Here is a 15,878-nt window from a genome sequence, read left to right on the forward strand (position 1 = left end):
CCCGTTGGGGACCCTTCCCCTAGAATCTCTAACATTCCTTGAATGTTCATATTAAGTGCTGGAAAGGAAAGGAAAGGTCCCCTGTGCAAGCACCAGTCGTTTCCGACTCTGGGGTGACATTGCTTTCACAACATTTTCACAGCAGACTTTTTTTACGGGGTGGTTTGCCATTGTCTTCCCCAGTCTTTTGCACTTCCCCCTCAGCAAGCTGGGTACTCATTTTACCGACCTCAGAAGGATAGAAGGCTGAGTCAACCTTGGGCCGGCTACCTGAATCCAGCTTCCGCCGGAATCGAACTCAGGTCGTGAGCAGAGAGTTCAGATCACAGTATTGCAGTACTGCTGCTTTACCACTGTGCGCCACGGGGCTGCTATTAAGTGCTGAGGTAACATCAAACAGGATTTTGACTAATACAGAGGAACTAAGAACAGTGACAGTAACAATTCCTGTCAGTTCCTGGGAGGCTGTTCCTTTCCATTCTGCCTCAACCAATTCCAAATTAAGTTTCTGTCTCCCCTACTGAGCCACATACATTCAGAACGTTCTGGAACTTACAGAATGAACATAATAACCCCCACAGCCCAGCAGTCCACAGGACGTCCATAACGTTGCCGGGCAACCACCTCAGGCGCTGTTTGGGGAAAGACACAGAGGTCAAAGGAAAGTTAGAGTAAAGTTATAGGCAAAATACAACCCACATTGCTGGGAGGCAGTGCCGATTCTCTTTCTCCAGTCCCTGTGCTTTTCATAGTTATGTAAGAGAGGCAAATAGCAGGTGCTTTCCCCCGTCATATCTCCATGACAGGAGAAAAGCTGCACCTGTTGAATTGCCACCTGCCAAGCAATTCTTAAAGGCCATGGGGATGTCAGGAACAAAAATACGACAACTCTACAAAGCTCCTAGTTTCTATGGATATGGCATGAAGTTGATACAGGGAGGGGGAACCCTGAAAAGACAAAAGGATGTAACATACCCAAATATTCGGGGGTCCCACATGGCTCTGTGATGGCCCCATTCTCAAAGCGTGAGAGATAAAAATCCCGCAACACTACCTTGGAGCGGTTGTTCTGGTTGTAGTACATGAGGTTCTCCAACTGACGGCAGCAGAGACAGGGCAGGGGTGGGTAAAAGAAAACCCAGAGTTAGTCATCTTACATTAGATTGCTGTAATATTGTACATTGCTACCAAACATCAAGAAATCTGTGTTTTATCTTTCCTGCCTTAAAGATTAACAATATTTATTTCCATATGAGCATCTGTGAGTCACATGCTCACAGCAGATTTTGTCACATATCCTGACGATATCTATCTGACAAAGTGAGAGGTGACTCACGAAAACTCATATGAAAAGAAATGTTAGTCCAAGGGTGGCCAAACTATGGCTCAAGAGCCACATGTGGCTCTTTCACACATATTGTGTGGCTCTTGAAGCCCCCACCACCCCATTGGCCAGCTTGGAGAAGGCATTTGTCTCTTTAAATCACTTCTCCAAGCCAAGCCAGCTGGTAGTTTGGAGACTGCATTTAAAATTGCTTTCTTTCCATCTCTACCTCCCTCCCCCATCTATTTTCTTTCCTTCCTTCCTTCCTTCCTTCCTTCCTTCCTTCCTTCCTTCCTTCCTTCCTTCCTTCCTTCCTTCCTTCCTTCCTTCCTTCCTTCCTTCCCTGATGTTTCTATTTTGCAGCTCTCAAACATCTGGCATTTATTCTATGTGGCTCTTATGTTAATCAAGTTTGGCTCCCCCTGTGTTAGTTTTTCAGGTAATGCTAGATTTTTTTTCTTTTGATTTTGCTACAACAAACACAGCTGCCTTTTAGGATTCTTTGTGCAGCCATCGTCGTGTTTCTGGCCCCTTTCACATTCCCATTCTAAACCAAATGTTGTTGGCCTGGTTCCAAACAAAGTGATACAGAGATGGAGGTCTCATAGATCAAATTTTATTATGTTAATGAGTCATTTCTGAAGTGATCTGGTAATTTCAAACAGCACTACACTTTTTCCTTTTTCGCTGTGCCAACTTCCTTTAACTTTTTAAAAACATTCGAAATTGAGCACTATAGCACTAGACCAACATAGCTACAGTCAGGGCTTTTTTTGTAGAAAAAGCCCAGCAGGAACTCATTTGCATATTAGGCCACACCCAATGCAAAGCCAGCTGGGATTGCGTTCCTGTGCGTTCCTGCACGCACACAAAAAAGCCCTGGCTACAGTGCTACAACAGCACCATTGAGATGCCTTGACACCACTGAGGTACATTGCCAAGGCATCTCACTGGTGCCGCTATAGCACTATAGCTATGTTGGTATTCATCATCATATCATGGTGTGTTCCTGCTCTTAACATCTCCATGATTCTCCATGGTGGGCTGCATGAATTCTCCGTGGTGGGCTTCATGAATTCTCCGTGGTCGGCTGCATGAAGCTCTCTACTCTGTCTACAGGGTAGATATTAGATTTGAGTCCAGTAGCACTGTCACAAACAGGGGACCAGAGAGGGCCTGTACAGGCTGCCATAATTCTGGTACGGGTCTGTCTGGGAGGGCCCAGAATACCCACCCAACTCCTCTCTTCCTTTTCAGCAAGCACATTTTATCTGCGACTGTGGAGAAACGCCATCTTAGTTGGGAGGGAACATGAAACTGCTAAGCAGGCTTTGGGGCCTAGCCCTCCTTTCATTCCCCCCTCCCTTCCAGAGCCAAACCAACAACTCTAGGGGGAAAGCCTCCTAGAGCGGCAGGAAGTTCTTTTGTTCTTGGTATGTGAGTTAGGCAGGAAGAGAAGGAGTTCTCAACTGGCGCTCAAAGGAAGAGGTTGCCAGTGTGGGGGCTCCTGCCTGTGGAAGAGGCCTATTCAAGAGGAAAAGGCCCCCAGGTAGTCAGACCAAGTAAGTCATCCACAAGACAGGGCAAGTTTAGACCAGGGACAGTAGGATGCGTTTATAACCACCTTTTCTTTGTCATGCTGTTTGCTGTGCGGGTGCTGTGCTGTGCTAACCTTTGACATGCAACTGTTTTCGTTGTGCTTTTCTTTTCTTTCCTTTTTCTCTTTTAATTAAATATTTTTACTGTTTTGAATGCTGGCAGTCAAACTCTGTACCACATAGATCCCCAACCGCCTTAGACCACGCTGCTTTAAGAAGGGGGCCCGGGGAAGGGGAAGGCATGCAGTTGGATAAGCTGCCAATCCTCCAGGGGTTCCCCGAAGAAATGCTGTGGTCTCTGTGATACCCAAGTACTGGGTGGCAGAGGGCCTTGAGGCCTGGCCTCATAGCTGGAGAGGGGGATTGGGAGTCCTGTTCCTCTCAATCTGAACCCCTAGACTGAGCAGGTGGTGGCAGTGAGCCCAAGTGGCAGGAGGAGAAATAGCTCCCTCCAGGAGTTGGCGACTCAATAGGGAGTTGACGGGACCGGGTCTGAAGGCAGAATTGGGCCGTTTCCGTCAGCGACCAAAGAGGCCTGCAGACCAAGGCAATATAGCAACAATAAGTTTATTGTAAGTGCTCAAGAACAAACAAGTGGGTTTTAAACTTTTTAGTGCAATAGTGAAGAAGAAAAAAGCAGTAAAGGTGGTACAAAGAAAATAAAGGCCCTGGTGCAACTAACTAAATGTAATGTAATGTAAAATTTTAGTTGTATCCCGCCCTCCCCCGCCGGAGCAGGCTCAGGGCGGCTAACAACATTTAAAAGTGAAACAGTACAATAATAAAACATGTTGCCTCCTTCTAATTCGAACTCACTCACCCCTCTTTAGATGAGGGAGCTCTCCTGCTGCAGCCTCTTCCCAGCTCAGCCTTTCCAGAGAGAACATTTCCTCCTCTCAAGCTAGGCCTCCTATCCTTTCCTCCCAGGTCCTACCCCTCTGTTCTCCATTGGGCACGTTTCCCCCCCAAAATTTATGCCCACCCAATCAGAGGGACAGAAGGGGTCCTGGGAGATGTAGGCCCACTAGCAACTCCAAGGTAGGCTTCTCCAGTCCCTCTGGGCCTCATGGCATAACAAGCACCTTGGAGACTAACAATATTTTCAGGGTATAAGCTTTCAAGGGTATATTTTCAGGGTATAAGCTTTCAAGAGTCAGAGCTCCCTTCATCAGATGGCTTCTTCTCCTGAGGTGAGCTGTCTTCTAGATTCGAGAGTTTCCCTGAAGAAGACTCCTGGTTTCTCCTTACCTTAAGGTTGCGGTGGACGATGTGGAGGTTGTGTAAGTAGGCCAGTGCTTCCAACACCTGCCGGATGACGTTGCTAGCGTCCTTTTCTGTGTAGTAGCCCTGGTCTAGGATCCAGTCAAAGACATCCCCGCCAGTAGCACTGTAAAGAACACACGGAATAGAGTTAAGATGGGGAACCAATCGGGAAACACACTCTTTGCGGTGTCCGTACTGGAGGATACTGAAGGAAGCTGGGATCCTACCCTGAGACACTTTCTGTCTCCCTTTTTTTATCAGCACGCATCCTTTCTCTTATTGGCTTCATTTAATTTAATTTTAGTCAGACACATGCCCTTTTCTTCTTTCTCACTGGGAACCCAAAGTGGCTTATAACGTTGCTCTCTTCTCCGTTTTCTCCAAACAACCACTGTGTGAGATAGCGGTAGGCAGAGAACGTGTGACTTGCTCAAGATTGCTCCAGGGGCTTCCATGGCAGAGCAAGGATTTGTGCCTGAGTCTCCCAGATCCTAGTCCGGACCTACATGTTTTTGAGGGGGGGGGGGGCAAAATTAAGAAATGGCGCCCCCTTATGGGCCATTCTATCTTATGGTTCCATAGAGTTCAATGGACTCAATACCCAATTTGGCACACACACCCCTCTGTCGGTGCCCGAGGCAAGCACCCCCCTCTGCCCCCCCTAGATTCGGCCCTGCTAACCAGTACACGTGATTGGCTGTTTTTAAGTTCTTCATACTTTAAAGATAAAGGTAGTCCCCTGTGCAAGCACCAGTCGTTTCCAACTCTGGGGTGATGTCGTATCACGACGTTTTCACGGCAGACTTTTTACAGGATGGTTTGCCACGGCCTTCATACTTTACTTCATTCTAATGATCTTGCAGCTCTGTATACTTTTCCTTATAAACTCTCTCATTCTACAGGTATCAGACTTCTAGTTAAATCCAAGATCAACCTGTCACCTACCTACCAATCAGTTTGGTGTAGTGGTCTGGGGAGCACTGGGGAGGGACGGTGGCTCAGTGGCAGAGCATCTGCTTGGTAAGCAGAAGATCCCAGGTTCAATCCCTGGCATCTCCAAAAAAGGGTCCAGGCAAATAGGTGTGAAAAACCTCAGCTTGAGACCCTGGAGAGCCGCTGCCAGTCTAAGTCTACATAACTGACTTTGATGGACCGAGGGTCTGATTCAGTATAAAGCAGCTTCATATGTATGTGTGTTAAGTGCGTGGACTCTTATCTGGGAGAACTGGGTTTGATTCCCCACTCCTCCACTTACAGCTGCTGGAATGACTTTGGGTTAGCCATAGCTCTCGCAGGAGTTGTCCTTGAAAGGGCAGCTGCTGTGAGAGCCCTCTCAGCCCCACCCACTTCACAGGGTGTCTGTTGTGGGGGGAGAAGATACAGGAGACTGTAAGCCGCTCTGACTCTGTGTTTCAGAGAGAAGGGCGGGGTATAAGTCTGCAATTCTTCTTCTTCCTATCCATTCCCTTTCAAAGTTCCAAAAGGGGCTACAAAAAACTGAAAACCCCAGCACCGTTGTTTTGTCGAGCTTGAGGTTTTTTTTCTCCCCACCTTGGGGGAAAACTTACAGCTCTTGGATGATGTAGAATTCTTTCCGCGTCTCAAACGTGTCAATCAGCTGCAAGATATTGGGGTGACTCACCCTGGAAGCAGAGTGTAGGCATTCATTAGTGCCCCATTCCCTCCCCCCTCCAAGCTAGCATCCTTCCCTATCTTCCACCAAGCAATTATAAATCTCTTTTCCCCCCCTGATCAACCTGTGTGGTCCTCGATGCAAAAATAAAACCCCATTTGCTGCTGTCTTTCTATGTTGCCCATTCCCTGCTGGTTTGGCTCTTTTGTTTGCCTCTGACAAAAGACAAAAGTCAGCAGAAATCCCAGCTTGCCCCTGAGGTCTTATCAATAATTCACACCTGGCCTTTGAGCTTCTTTTAAAGAAGCTAAAAATGGCTCTTCTGATGTAGGGCGGGGGGGGGGGAGGGGTGGCGGAGGGGGGGGGGGAGGCCTCAGGTGCACAGCTTTGATGGCTAACCGATGCCAGTTGCAATTGAAGACGAGGGTCGCCGGCCTCTTTTTATCTTCGCTGGCCCCTGCTAACAGCCTGGCTCGAGAAATGCCGCCTTCCTTTCAAGCCAAGCGACGATTCCTTGGTAAATACAGATCTGATGACCAGGTGGGTTTCAGAGTCATAAGGACAGCAGCAGGCAGTTTGTTTAGAGAAAGCAGGGGTGTGATGGAGACCACGAGGGGCTGGTTGTTGAGCCATGCAAGGCTTATACAAATTATTTCTTATTTGACTTCTATGCTAGCCCATCCTCCCTGAAAGCATGCTCAGGGAAGGTTTCGACAACATCTAAGAGCACAATAGACCATTTAAAACATAATGACAAGCTTAAAACGGCATCTCCGTTTATACTGGCGGCCCACAATCGATGGTGCCGATAATTCATCCACTCCCGAGAGCTCCCTATATGTGTGCAGATAGATAGAACAGATACAGGGGGACGGGGTGGGGGGACTTCAGTGACTCCCGTCATGACTTCAGTTTTCTGCCTACCCCACTGCAGCAGGGTTTTCAGGGGAAATTAAGATTATAAAGCAGGTTTGAGGGAATTATGGGATTGCCAACCTCCAGGTGGGGCCTGGAGATCTCCTGCTATTGCAGCTGATCTCCAGGCTATAGAGATTAGTTTCCCAGGAGAAAATGGCTGCTTTGGAGGTAGGGTTGCCAGATCCCCAATCTGGCCAGGGAACCCCCCAGTCTTCAGGGCTCCAATCTGCTGTCCCCCACTGGCTGGCAGGGGAAAGCGCACCCCAAACAGGAACATCGCCATGTGATGTCCCTGACGTGATTATGTATCTTGGAACTTGGAAGAGATGTCATCGTGTCACTGAAGACGCTCTGGGTTTGGGGCATACTCTATAGCAGGGGTGGCCAAACTGCAGCTCTTTCTCTCTAGCTCTTCTTTAACACATATTGTCTGGCTCTCAAAGCCCACACCACCCTGTCGGTCAGCTTGAGGGCTTGGAGAAGTGCATTTAAAATTAAATGAGGGAGGGTGGGGAGGAGAGAGGGAGGAAGGGAGGGAGGGAAGGAGGGAGGGAGGGTGGGTAGGAGAGAGGGAGGGAGGGAGAGAAGAAGAGAGGGAGGGATGGTAGGAGAGAGGGAGGAAGGGAGAGAGGAAGGGAGGGAGGGTGGGTAGGAGAGAGGGAGGAAGGGAGGGTTGGTAGGAGAGAGGGAGAAAGGGAAGGAGGGAGGAAGGGAAAGAAGAAGGGAGGGAGGGTGGGTAGGAGAGAGGGAGGAAGGGAGGGTGGGTAGGAGAGAGGGAGGGAAGGAGGGAGGGAGGGTGGGTAGGAGAGAGGGAGGGAGGGAGAGAGGAAGGGAGGGAGGGATGGTAGGAGAGAGGGAGGAAGGGAGAGAGGAAGGGAGGGAGGGTGGGTAGGAGAGAGGGAGGAAGGGAGGGTTGGTAGGAGAGAGGGAGGAAGGGAGAGAGGAAGGAGGGAGGGTGGGTAGGAGAGTGGAAGGGAGGGAGGTTTTAAATAAAGAAATCATGTCGTCTGGAGATCAGTTGTAATTCCAGGGGATCTGCAGCCTCCACGAGGAGGAGGTTGGCACCGCCACCAAGAAGGCTTCTACTATTGTGCAGTTGTTAAACGCACAGGAGGCTGGCTTGGTGGAGAGTGGGTGGGGGAAAGCAGTTGGCAACTTTTTTCCCCTGTTAGATTTCCTTCCCTGAATGCCTTCCCATTTCCTCCAATGTTTAAATCTCTCTTTCTCTTTAGCTCTCCAGCCCCTCCTCTTACTTCTGTTGTTGAACATTTACCCAGGAGCTTAACTGTAGCTCAGTGACCATTAGCTCATTAAACATCATATCGGTTTGGCAGCTGCTCAAAACAAGCTGCAGAGAGGGCCCATTATTTACGGCAGGCAGTGTTGCCAGGTTCCTCAGCAGAACAGAGGCACGCACAGCAAGCTTTCTACACCAATTGGGGCACCCACGGGCGTGACACACACCCCCTGAGCGAAGGCAGATGGGCATACGCTTGCACGCACACCTATGGTAGGGCACCTACATCTTCAGGATGAGGATTTCGTTCTTCGCTGCCCGTCGCACTTTGCGCCCGTCCTTCTTAAGGAACTTCTTGCAGATGTACAGCCTCTCCGTCTGGCGTTCACGGGCCACACAGATCTCGCAGAACTCCTTCCTGTGGGATGGAGGGAGATGAGAAAAGAAACCAATGATCCATTTGCTGGATCAGGCCAAAAGTCCATCTAAGCCCATACCTTATTGCCTACAGTGGGCAACCACAGGGATGGAATTCTAGCAGGAGCTCCTTTGCATATTAGGCTACACACCCCTGATGTAGCCAATCCTCCAAGAACTTACAAAAAAAAAGAGCCTTGTAAGTTCTTGGTGGATTGGCTACATCAGGGGTGTGTGGCCCAATATGCAAAGGAGCTCCTGCTAGAATCCCATCCCTGGGCAACCAGATATTTTTAGGAAGATCATATTATTTAGGGTTGCCAGGTCTGTGTTGGAAAATACCTGGAGACTTTGAGGATGGAGCTGGGAGAGAGTGGGGTTTGAGAAGGGGAGGGGCCTCAACATGGTACAGCGTAGGGTTCCCAATCCCCAGGTGGGAGCAGGGGATCCCTCGGTTTGGAGACCTTCTCCCCGCTTCAGGGTCATCAGAAATCAGGGGGAGGGGAGGGGAATGTCTGCTGGAAACTCTATTATTCCCTATGGAGACTTATTCCCATAGGAAATAATGGATAATTGATTCACAGGTATCTGGGGCTCTGGGGGGGGGGGGGCTGTTTTTTGAGGTAGAGGCACCAAATTTTCAGTATAGCATCCAGCGCCTCTCCCCAAAATAACTCCCAAGTTTCAAAAGGATTGGACCAGGGGGTCCAATTCTATGAGCCCCAAAAGAAGGTGCCCCTATCTTTCATTATTTCCCATGGAAGGAAGTCATTTTAAAAGGTGTGCAGTCCCTTTAAATATGATGACCAGAACTCCAAAGGGAGTCAATTATCCTTGCCCCACCCTTGCTCCTGGCCCCACCCCCAATGTCTCCTGGCTCCATCCCCAAAGTCTCCTGGCTCCACCCCCAAAGTCTCCAGATATTTCTTGAATTGGACTTGGCAACCCTAGTACAACGTCATAGAGTCCACCCTGCAAAGCAGTCATTTTCTCTGGGGAGCTGATCTCTGCCAGCTGGAGAGCAGTTGTAAAAGTGGGAGATCTTCAGGCCCTACCTGGAGGCTAGTAACTCTAATAGTATTGCTTAAGATTTGGCTAGGGCTTTCATTCTGGAAAAAGAGGTGCCGGAATTCTCCAGAGGGAAATGAAGGAGAAACATAGGCTTTTAAACACTCATAAACTTTTAAAACACTTTTTTTAGAATTTATTTCCACAAAGAGGTTCCAGAATGCTTTTCCGCAGGCCTTGAATTCAGCAGGAACTCACAGGAGCACAGCTCCTGAACCATTTTGACAGCCCTCGCTCCTCCCCACCTACCTTGTCCATTGAATAGTAGGTGCAGCTGCATAACAATCCCTGGATTAGGAGAGCAGCCAGCCAGCCAGCCACCAGGAGTTTTGCCACACCCCCAACAGCCTACATTAAGCCCTGGAGAAGCCGGACACCTCCCTTCATAGACACACAAGCAATCACAATACAAAATATTTTCTACAAAAATACACAATGCAAAGTAGAGTACTTTGAGCCGTCTTCTGAGCTGCTGCCGGTTGTGTAAACATAGTATTGAGACTTTTTGAGTCAATTTGTGAATGTACTAAAGGAGCTGTTATTATAAATATTTGGAGGAGGAAGAGTTTGGAGTTACCTTCCATTTGGAGTGTGATTATATTGACTGGAGTTGTCTCCATTGAAGAGCGGATTGTAGTGTTTATCTTTGCTGGAAGAAACTTCAAAGCGGGACATCAAGTCGACTTCCTGTACATTGGAACTCTCTTTTGCATTGTGTATTTTTGTAGAAAATGTTTTGTATTGTGATTGCTTGTGCGTATATGAATTATTGTGAACTAGGGTTCACCTATGGAAGTTATGAATTTGTAGTACATCACAATTAGTAAATTTCAGTCACTGTAACCCTTTGCGTTGTTAACTGTTGCACAAACTCCAGGTAAGGGCAGAGGTTCCCCTGGTTTGGAGGCCCTCCCCACATTTCAGGGCCATCAGAAAGCAGGGAGGAAGGGAGGAAATTCCTGTTGCACACTCCATTATTTCCTATGAAGTCCGATAACCATTGGGTATAATAGAGAATTGATCCGTGGGTATCTGGGGCTCTTGGGGGGAGCTGTTTTTTTGAGGTAGAGGCACCAAATTGGCAGCATAGCATCTGGTGCCTCTCCTCAGAAGACCCTCCAAGTTTCAAAAAGATTGGACCAGGGGGTCCAATTCTATGAGCCCCAAAAGAAGGTTCCCCTATCTATTATTTTCCAACAGAGGGAAGGCATTTAAAAGGAGCGTGGCCGCTTTAAATGTGACAGCCAGAACTCCCTTTGGAGTTCAATCACGCTTGTCACAACCTTGCTCCTGGCTCCACCCCGAAGTCCTCAGATATTTCTTGAATTGGACCTGGCAACCCTACCCAGACCCCTAATCACCCCCCCCCCCAAGACACCCTGTTCCTTGGCTGCCTGCATATGCACTGCTTCCTAGGAGCGGGCTCAGGGGCTAGGACAGTAGTTGGAAGCCCGTGGCCCACTTACGCCCGCAGCAGCTGCCCGATCTCATACTTCTCGGTGATGTCAGACAGGCTGTTGTAGTTCTTTTCATCTCGCAGTCCGATGCAGCCAAACGGCATCCTGGGAAGAAGCAAAGCGGTCTGAAATGGGTCCCTAACCTAATCAAGTTATCCCATGTCATAGCGTCCCCCATTGCTATGGATGGGTGTGAATGTTGGACAGTGAAGAAAGCAGACAGGAAGAAAGTGGATTCCTTTGAACTGTGGTGCCGGAGAGGAGTTTTATGGATAGTTTTTAGGGCTGCCAATCCCCAGGTGGGTGATGGGAGAAAACCCTAAGGTTCCGTGATAACTAGTCTCCAAAGAAGCATAAAGGCACATACAAATATACAAAGCACACTTCTATATTATTACAAACACTCTCAGACAAACCATCTTATAAGCATACCCTGATATAAAGGAAATGGTAGTCCCCTGTGCAAGCGCCAGTCGTTTCCGACTCTGGGGTGACGTTGCTGTCACAACATTTTCATGGCAGGCTTTTTACAGGGTGGTTTGCCATTGCCTTCCCCAGTCATCTACGCTTCCCCGCCCCCCCCTCCAGCAAGCTGGGTACTCATTTGACCGACCTCGGAAGGATGGAAGGCTGAGTCAACCTCGAGCCGGCTACCTGAACCAGCTTCCACAGGGATCGAAGGTCGTGAGCAGAGCTTAGGACTGCAGTACTGCAGCTTTACCACTCTGCGCCACGGGGCTCTTCATATACCCTGATATTCAGAACACCTAAAGTAAAAACAAAGGAAGGATACAATCTAGAAAGTTCATAATAAGCAGTCCCACATTCAACAATCAGTCCTTCCACATTCAAAGGAATCCTCGGCCCAATTGCTCCTGAGGAGACCCCGTAGTGTTTCTGAGTAGCCCCACTTCCAAATATGTTATGCACACAGCATAACACAGCGAAAAGGTAGTACTTTATATTCCCTTGTTTCACTAGAAGCTTTGACCAGCTTTCAATAACTATCAGAGCACGGCAAGATTCCAGTTCTTTGCACACAATTAAGTTACAATTTTCAAAAAGTCTTGCAATGTTCTCATGGAGTATTCTCCCATAAATGCTTCAGCACAGGTGTGCATGATTACCAGTGTTCTTAAAGGTACAATACATCACATATAACCTCCCTGCAGAAGAAGAAGAAGAAGACTGCAGATTTATACCCTGCCCTTCTCTCTGAATCAGAGACTCAGGGCGGCTTACAATCTCCTATATCTTCTCCCCCCACAACAGACACCCTGTGAGGTGGGTGGGGCTGAGAGGGCTCTCGCAGCAGCTGCCCTTTCAAGGACAACTCCTACAAGAGCTATGGCTGACCCAAGCCCATTCCAGCAGTTGTAAATGGAGGAGTGGGGAATCAAACCTGGATCTCCCAGGTAAGAGTCCGCACACTTAACCACTACACCAAACTGGTTTCCCTACACCAAGCTGGCTAGAGGAGAGCCCCTTTTCTCCATTTATTGTGGTTATATGGGTCAGGGATGTTTAAATTCTGCATGAAGCCTCTTAATCTGTCACAAAATCTAAACTTGGTTCCAGTGAGCAGCCGTGTTGGTGAAGCAGTGGGACAAAGTTTGAATCCTGTGGTACCTTTAAGACCAGCAGAGTTTAATCCTGGGGATAAGCTTTTGTGTGCATACCCAGAATTAAACTTTGTTGGTCTTAGAGGTGCCTCTGGATTCAAACTTCGTTCAAAATCTAAAGTTTGTGTGCTTTATAATAATTAATTTTTGCATGCACATTCTATGGTAGTTTAACAGCTTTCCCGGTCACTCCCCTTTTCCCAGCTGCATGAAGGACTATCGCTTAACTTAACTTTCTGCCCAGTAATGATGATCACATCTCTCTGGAAGTTTTCAAATCGATCACGGCCGCACGAAACATTTGATTTGGTGCCACAGTTAATTCAGTGCCTAGTTAGGCATTCAGTTTTCCTGTGGCTATTTTAACTTTAATTTGAATTCAATATTTTAGGTTATGCATTCAATATTTACTTTTCCTAAAGTGCTGAGCATTCCTTTTTCTTGTGTGTTTTAATAATTGTTTTATGATTTTGCCTAAAAGCCTATGTGCTACGTAGGCGTCCTTGAATAAATAAAAAAGTCATGGTTAGAGCAGCCTCATGGCTGTGTGCATCTTTATAGTAAAACCCCGAATAATGGATTGCACATGGTCGGTAGCAGGGGCTTCTTTGAGCAGAAACGCACAGGAACGCAGATCTGGCTGGCTTGGTGTCAGGGGGTGTGGCCTAATATACAAATGATTCCCGCTGGGCTTTTTCTACCAACAAAAAAAAAAGCCCTGCACGAAACAATGGTGATGCCAGGGTGTGTGTACTAATATGCAAATGAGTTCCTGCTGGGCCTTTTCTTTTTAAAAAAACCTGGTGGGTAGTAGTGGACAAACTGTGAAGGCAGGCAACTTTGCACAAATTGTCATGCTTAGCAGACTTTGGAGACAGAATTTGGAGATTTGTGTTTAATGCAACATTTCTAGGGCTGCAAACAATGCTCCCTCTAAACTGTGGAACCTTGTGAGGAAAAATTCTGCTATGTGAGCTACTGGCATCAAAGTTGCGAACTACTGCATAAATTCATTTCCTCTGGGGATGTTTTTCCTGAGCTAAGACAAAACTCTGTGAGCTGGAAGAAGAAGAAGACTGCAGATTTATACCTCACCCTTCTCTCTGAATCAGAGTCTCACAGCGGCTTACAATCTCCTTTATCTCCGTCCCCCACAACAGACACCCTGTGAGGTGGGTGGGGCTGAGAGAGCTCTCTCAGAAGCAGCCATTTCAAGGACAACTCCTGCAATAGCTATGGCTGACCCAAGGCTATTCCAGCAGCTGCAAGCAGAAGAATGGGGAATCAAACCCGATTCTCTCAGTTAAGAGTCCACACACTTAACCACTATACCAAACTGGCTCTGTGAGGCTACAATCTGTGAGCAAGCTCACACTAACTCAGCTTAGAGGGAACACCACTGCCAATCCTTAGTTGGTGGCTAGCTATCTCCCTGAATGATGACTTTTCGACCGGAGAGATCAGTTCCCCTGAAGAAAATTGCTATTTTGGTGAGTGGACTCTATAGCATTATTTCCTATTGAGATCCCTTGCTTCCTCAAATCCCCTTCCCCACATGGCCCACAGGGTTACCAGCCTCCAGGTGGTGGCTGGAGATTTCCAGGGATTACAACTCATCTACAGGCAATGTAAATCAATTCACTTGGGTATAGGGTTGCCAAGTCCAATTCAAGAAATATCTAGGGACTTTGGGGGTGGAGCCAGGAGGCTTTGGGGGTGGAGCCAGGAGACATTGGGAGTGGAGCCTGGAGCAAGGTTGTGATAATCACATTTGAACTCCAAAGAGAGTTCTGGCCATCACATTGAAAGGGACTAGACACCTTTTAAATGCCTTCCCTCCCTTGGAAATAATGAAGGATAGGGGCACCTTTTTTGGGACTCATAGAATTGGACCCCCTGGTCCAATCCTTTTGAAACTTGAAGGGTCTTTTGATGAGAGGTACTGGATATTATGCAGAAAATTTGGTGCCTCTAACTCCAAAAACAGCCCCAGCCCCAGATATCCACTGATCAATTCTCCATTATACCCTATGGGAATAGGTCTCCATAGGGTATAATGGAGTGTCCAGCAGACATTTCCCTCCCCCCCCAACCCCTCTTTCTGATGACCCTGAAGCGGGGGGAGGGCCTCTAAACTGGGGGATCCCCTGGCCCCACCTGGGGATTGGCAACCCTACCTGGGTAAAATGGCCACTGTGAAGGGCGGACTCTGTGGTGTCGTACCCAATGGAAGTCCTCTCAACGCCCAACCCAGCCTCCTCAGATTCCACCCACAAAATCCCCAGGTATTTCCCTGGCAACCCGACTCCATTCCTAAATGGGATTTTCTAAACCTGGAGTGAGCAAGCCTAATTTTTAGCATACTTCCTTCCAGAGCTGGATTAACAATTAGGCCAAGTAGGCACTGGCCTATGGGCCCCAGGCTGGCTTTCCTCCCTGATTTTCCCAGCCTGCACACACAGTCAGGAGCTGCTCTTTGCCCGACTTGCCTGGTGTGGCTGCTGCTGGTGTCGCCAAGTCTGCCTCTCTCTGCCTCTCCCCCACAGCTTAGTAAAAGGGGCTTTTAAGAAAGTGCCTGCAGGCTGCAGTGGGGGCTGTAGGTGGCGGGCGCGCGCTCTGACTCTGAGATAATTTGTGAGTGGGCCCCCAAGATTCTGGCTGCCCAGGGGCCTCCACAGGGTTTAATCTGGCACTGCTTCTCGTGAAAGATCCCAGATTTCTTTTCTTCTCCAACTGCCTGGAACCCAACCCAGCTTGTAGGTTCGTCTCCCTTGCATTTCTACCTCAAGGACCCCTATTCCCACCTTATCTCTTTGTGAGGCATCCAACGGCCCACATCGAACCCTCAGACTGAGTCCTAGGCAGAACAGACACCCTTCAGGAGGAAGAGGCTGGGACCATTGCACGGGGAGTACATCAAATTCATGACCCTCTCTTGCTGTCAAAATTCCCTTCATGCCTCGTTAGCGCGGCCTTCACACTTCAGAGGCAGAAAGGAGCTCGAGCGGAAGAGCAAGCAGTCTTCTTTGGGGGCCAGGGAGGGATGAAACCCTTGAGGTCTGTCTCCCCCCCAGCACGTTCTGCTCTGACCCACTAAGCCCCACGTCTCTCCTGAGGCAGCGAAAGAGAGCCAAGCATCCAGGGTTTCCTCTCCTGATAAGCAACAGTGCGTTATTCAGGGATGAACCAGGGGTCCACAGTAGGGTTGCCAAGTCCAATTCAAGAAATATCTGGGGACTTTGGGGGTGGAGCCAGGAGACACTGGGGGTGCAGCCAGAAGCAAGTATAATTGAACTCCAAAGGGAGTTCTGGCCATCATATTTAAAAGGACTGCACACCTT

The 15,878-nt window shown here is 48.4% G+C and overlaps 1 protein-coding gene across 2 annotated transcripts in view; it reads right to left on the reverse strand.

Moving 5' to 3' along the window:
* Nucleotides 1-15,878, reverse strand: part of LOC132581590 (caM kinase-like vesicle-associated protein) — a 177,256-nt gene that overhangs the window by 15,465 nt on the left and 145,913 nt on the right. For both annotated transcript variants that reach the window (XM_060252909.1, XM_060252907.1), the window contains 6 exons: nt 10,925-11,020; nt 8,260-8,391; nt 5,754-5,828; nt 4,171-4,309; nt 976-1,096; nt 557-632 (listed from right to left, as the gene is read on the reverse strand). In XM_060252909.1, coding sequence (XP_060108892.1) covers nt 557-632; nt 976-1,096; nt 4,171-4,309; nt 5,754-5,828; nt 8,260-8,391; nt 10,925-11,019 — 638 coding nt within the window. In that variant the 5' untranslated portion in view covers nt 11,020. The remainder of the gene's footprint in view (nt 1-556; nt 633-975; nt 1,097-4,170; nt 4,310-5,753; nt 5,829-8,259; nt 8,392-10,924; nt 11,021-15,878) is intronic.

The sequence above is a fragment of the Heteronotia binoei genome, chromosome 13 (assembly GCF_032191835.1).
Source record: "Heteronotia binoei isolate CCM8104 ecotype False Entrance Well chromosome 13, APGP_CSIRO_Hbin_v1, whole genome shotgun sequence".
NCBI lineage: Eukaryota > Metazoa > Chordata > Lepidosauria > Squamata > Gekkonidae > Heteronotia > Heteronotia binoei.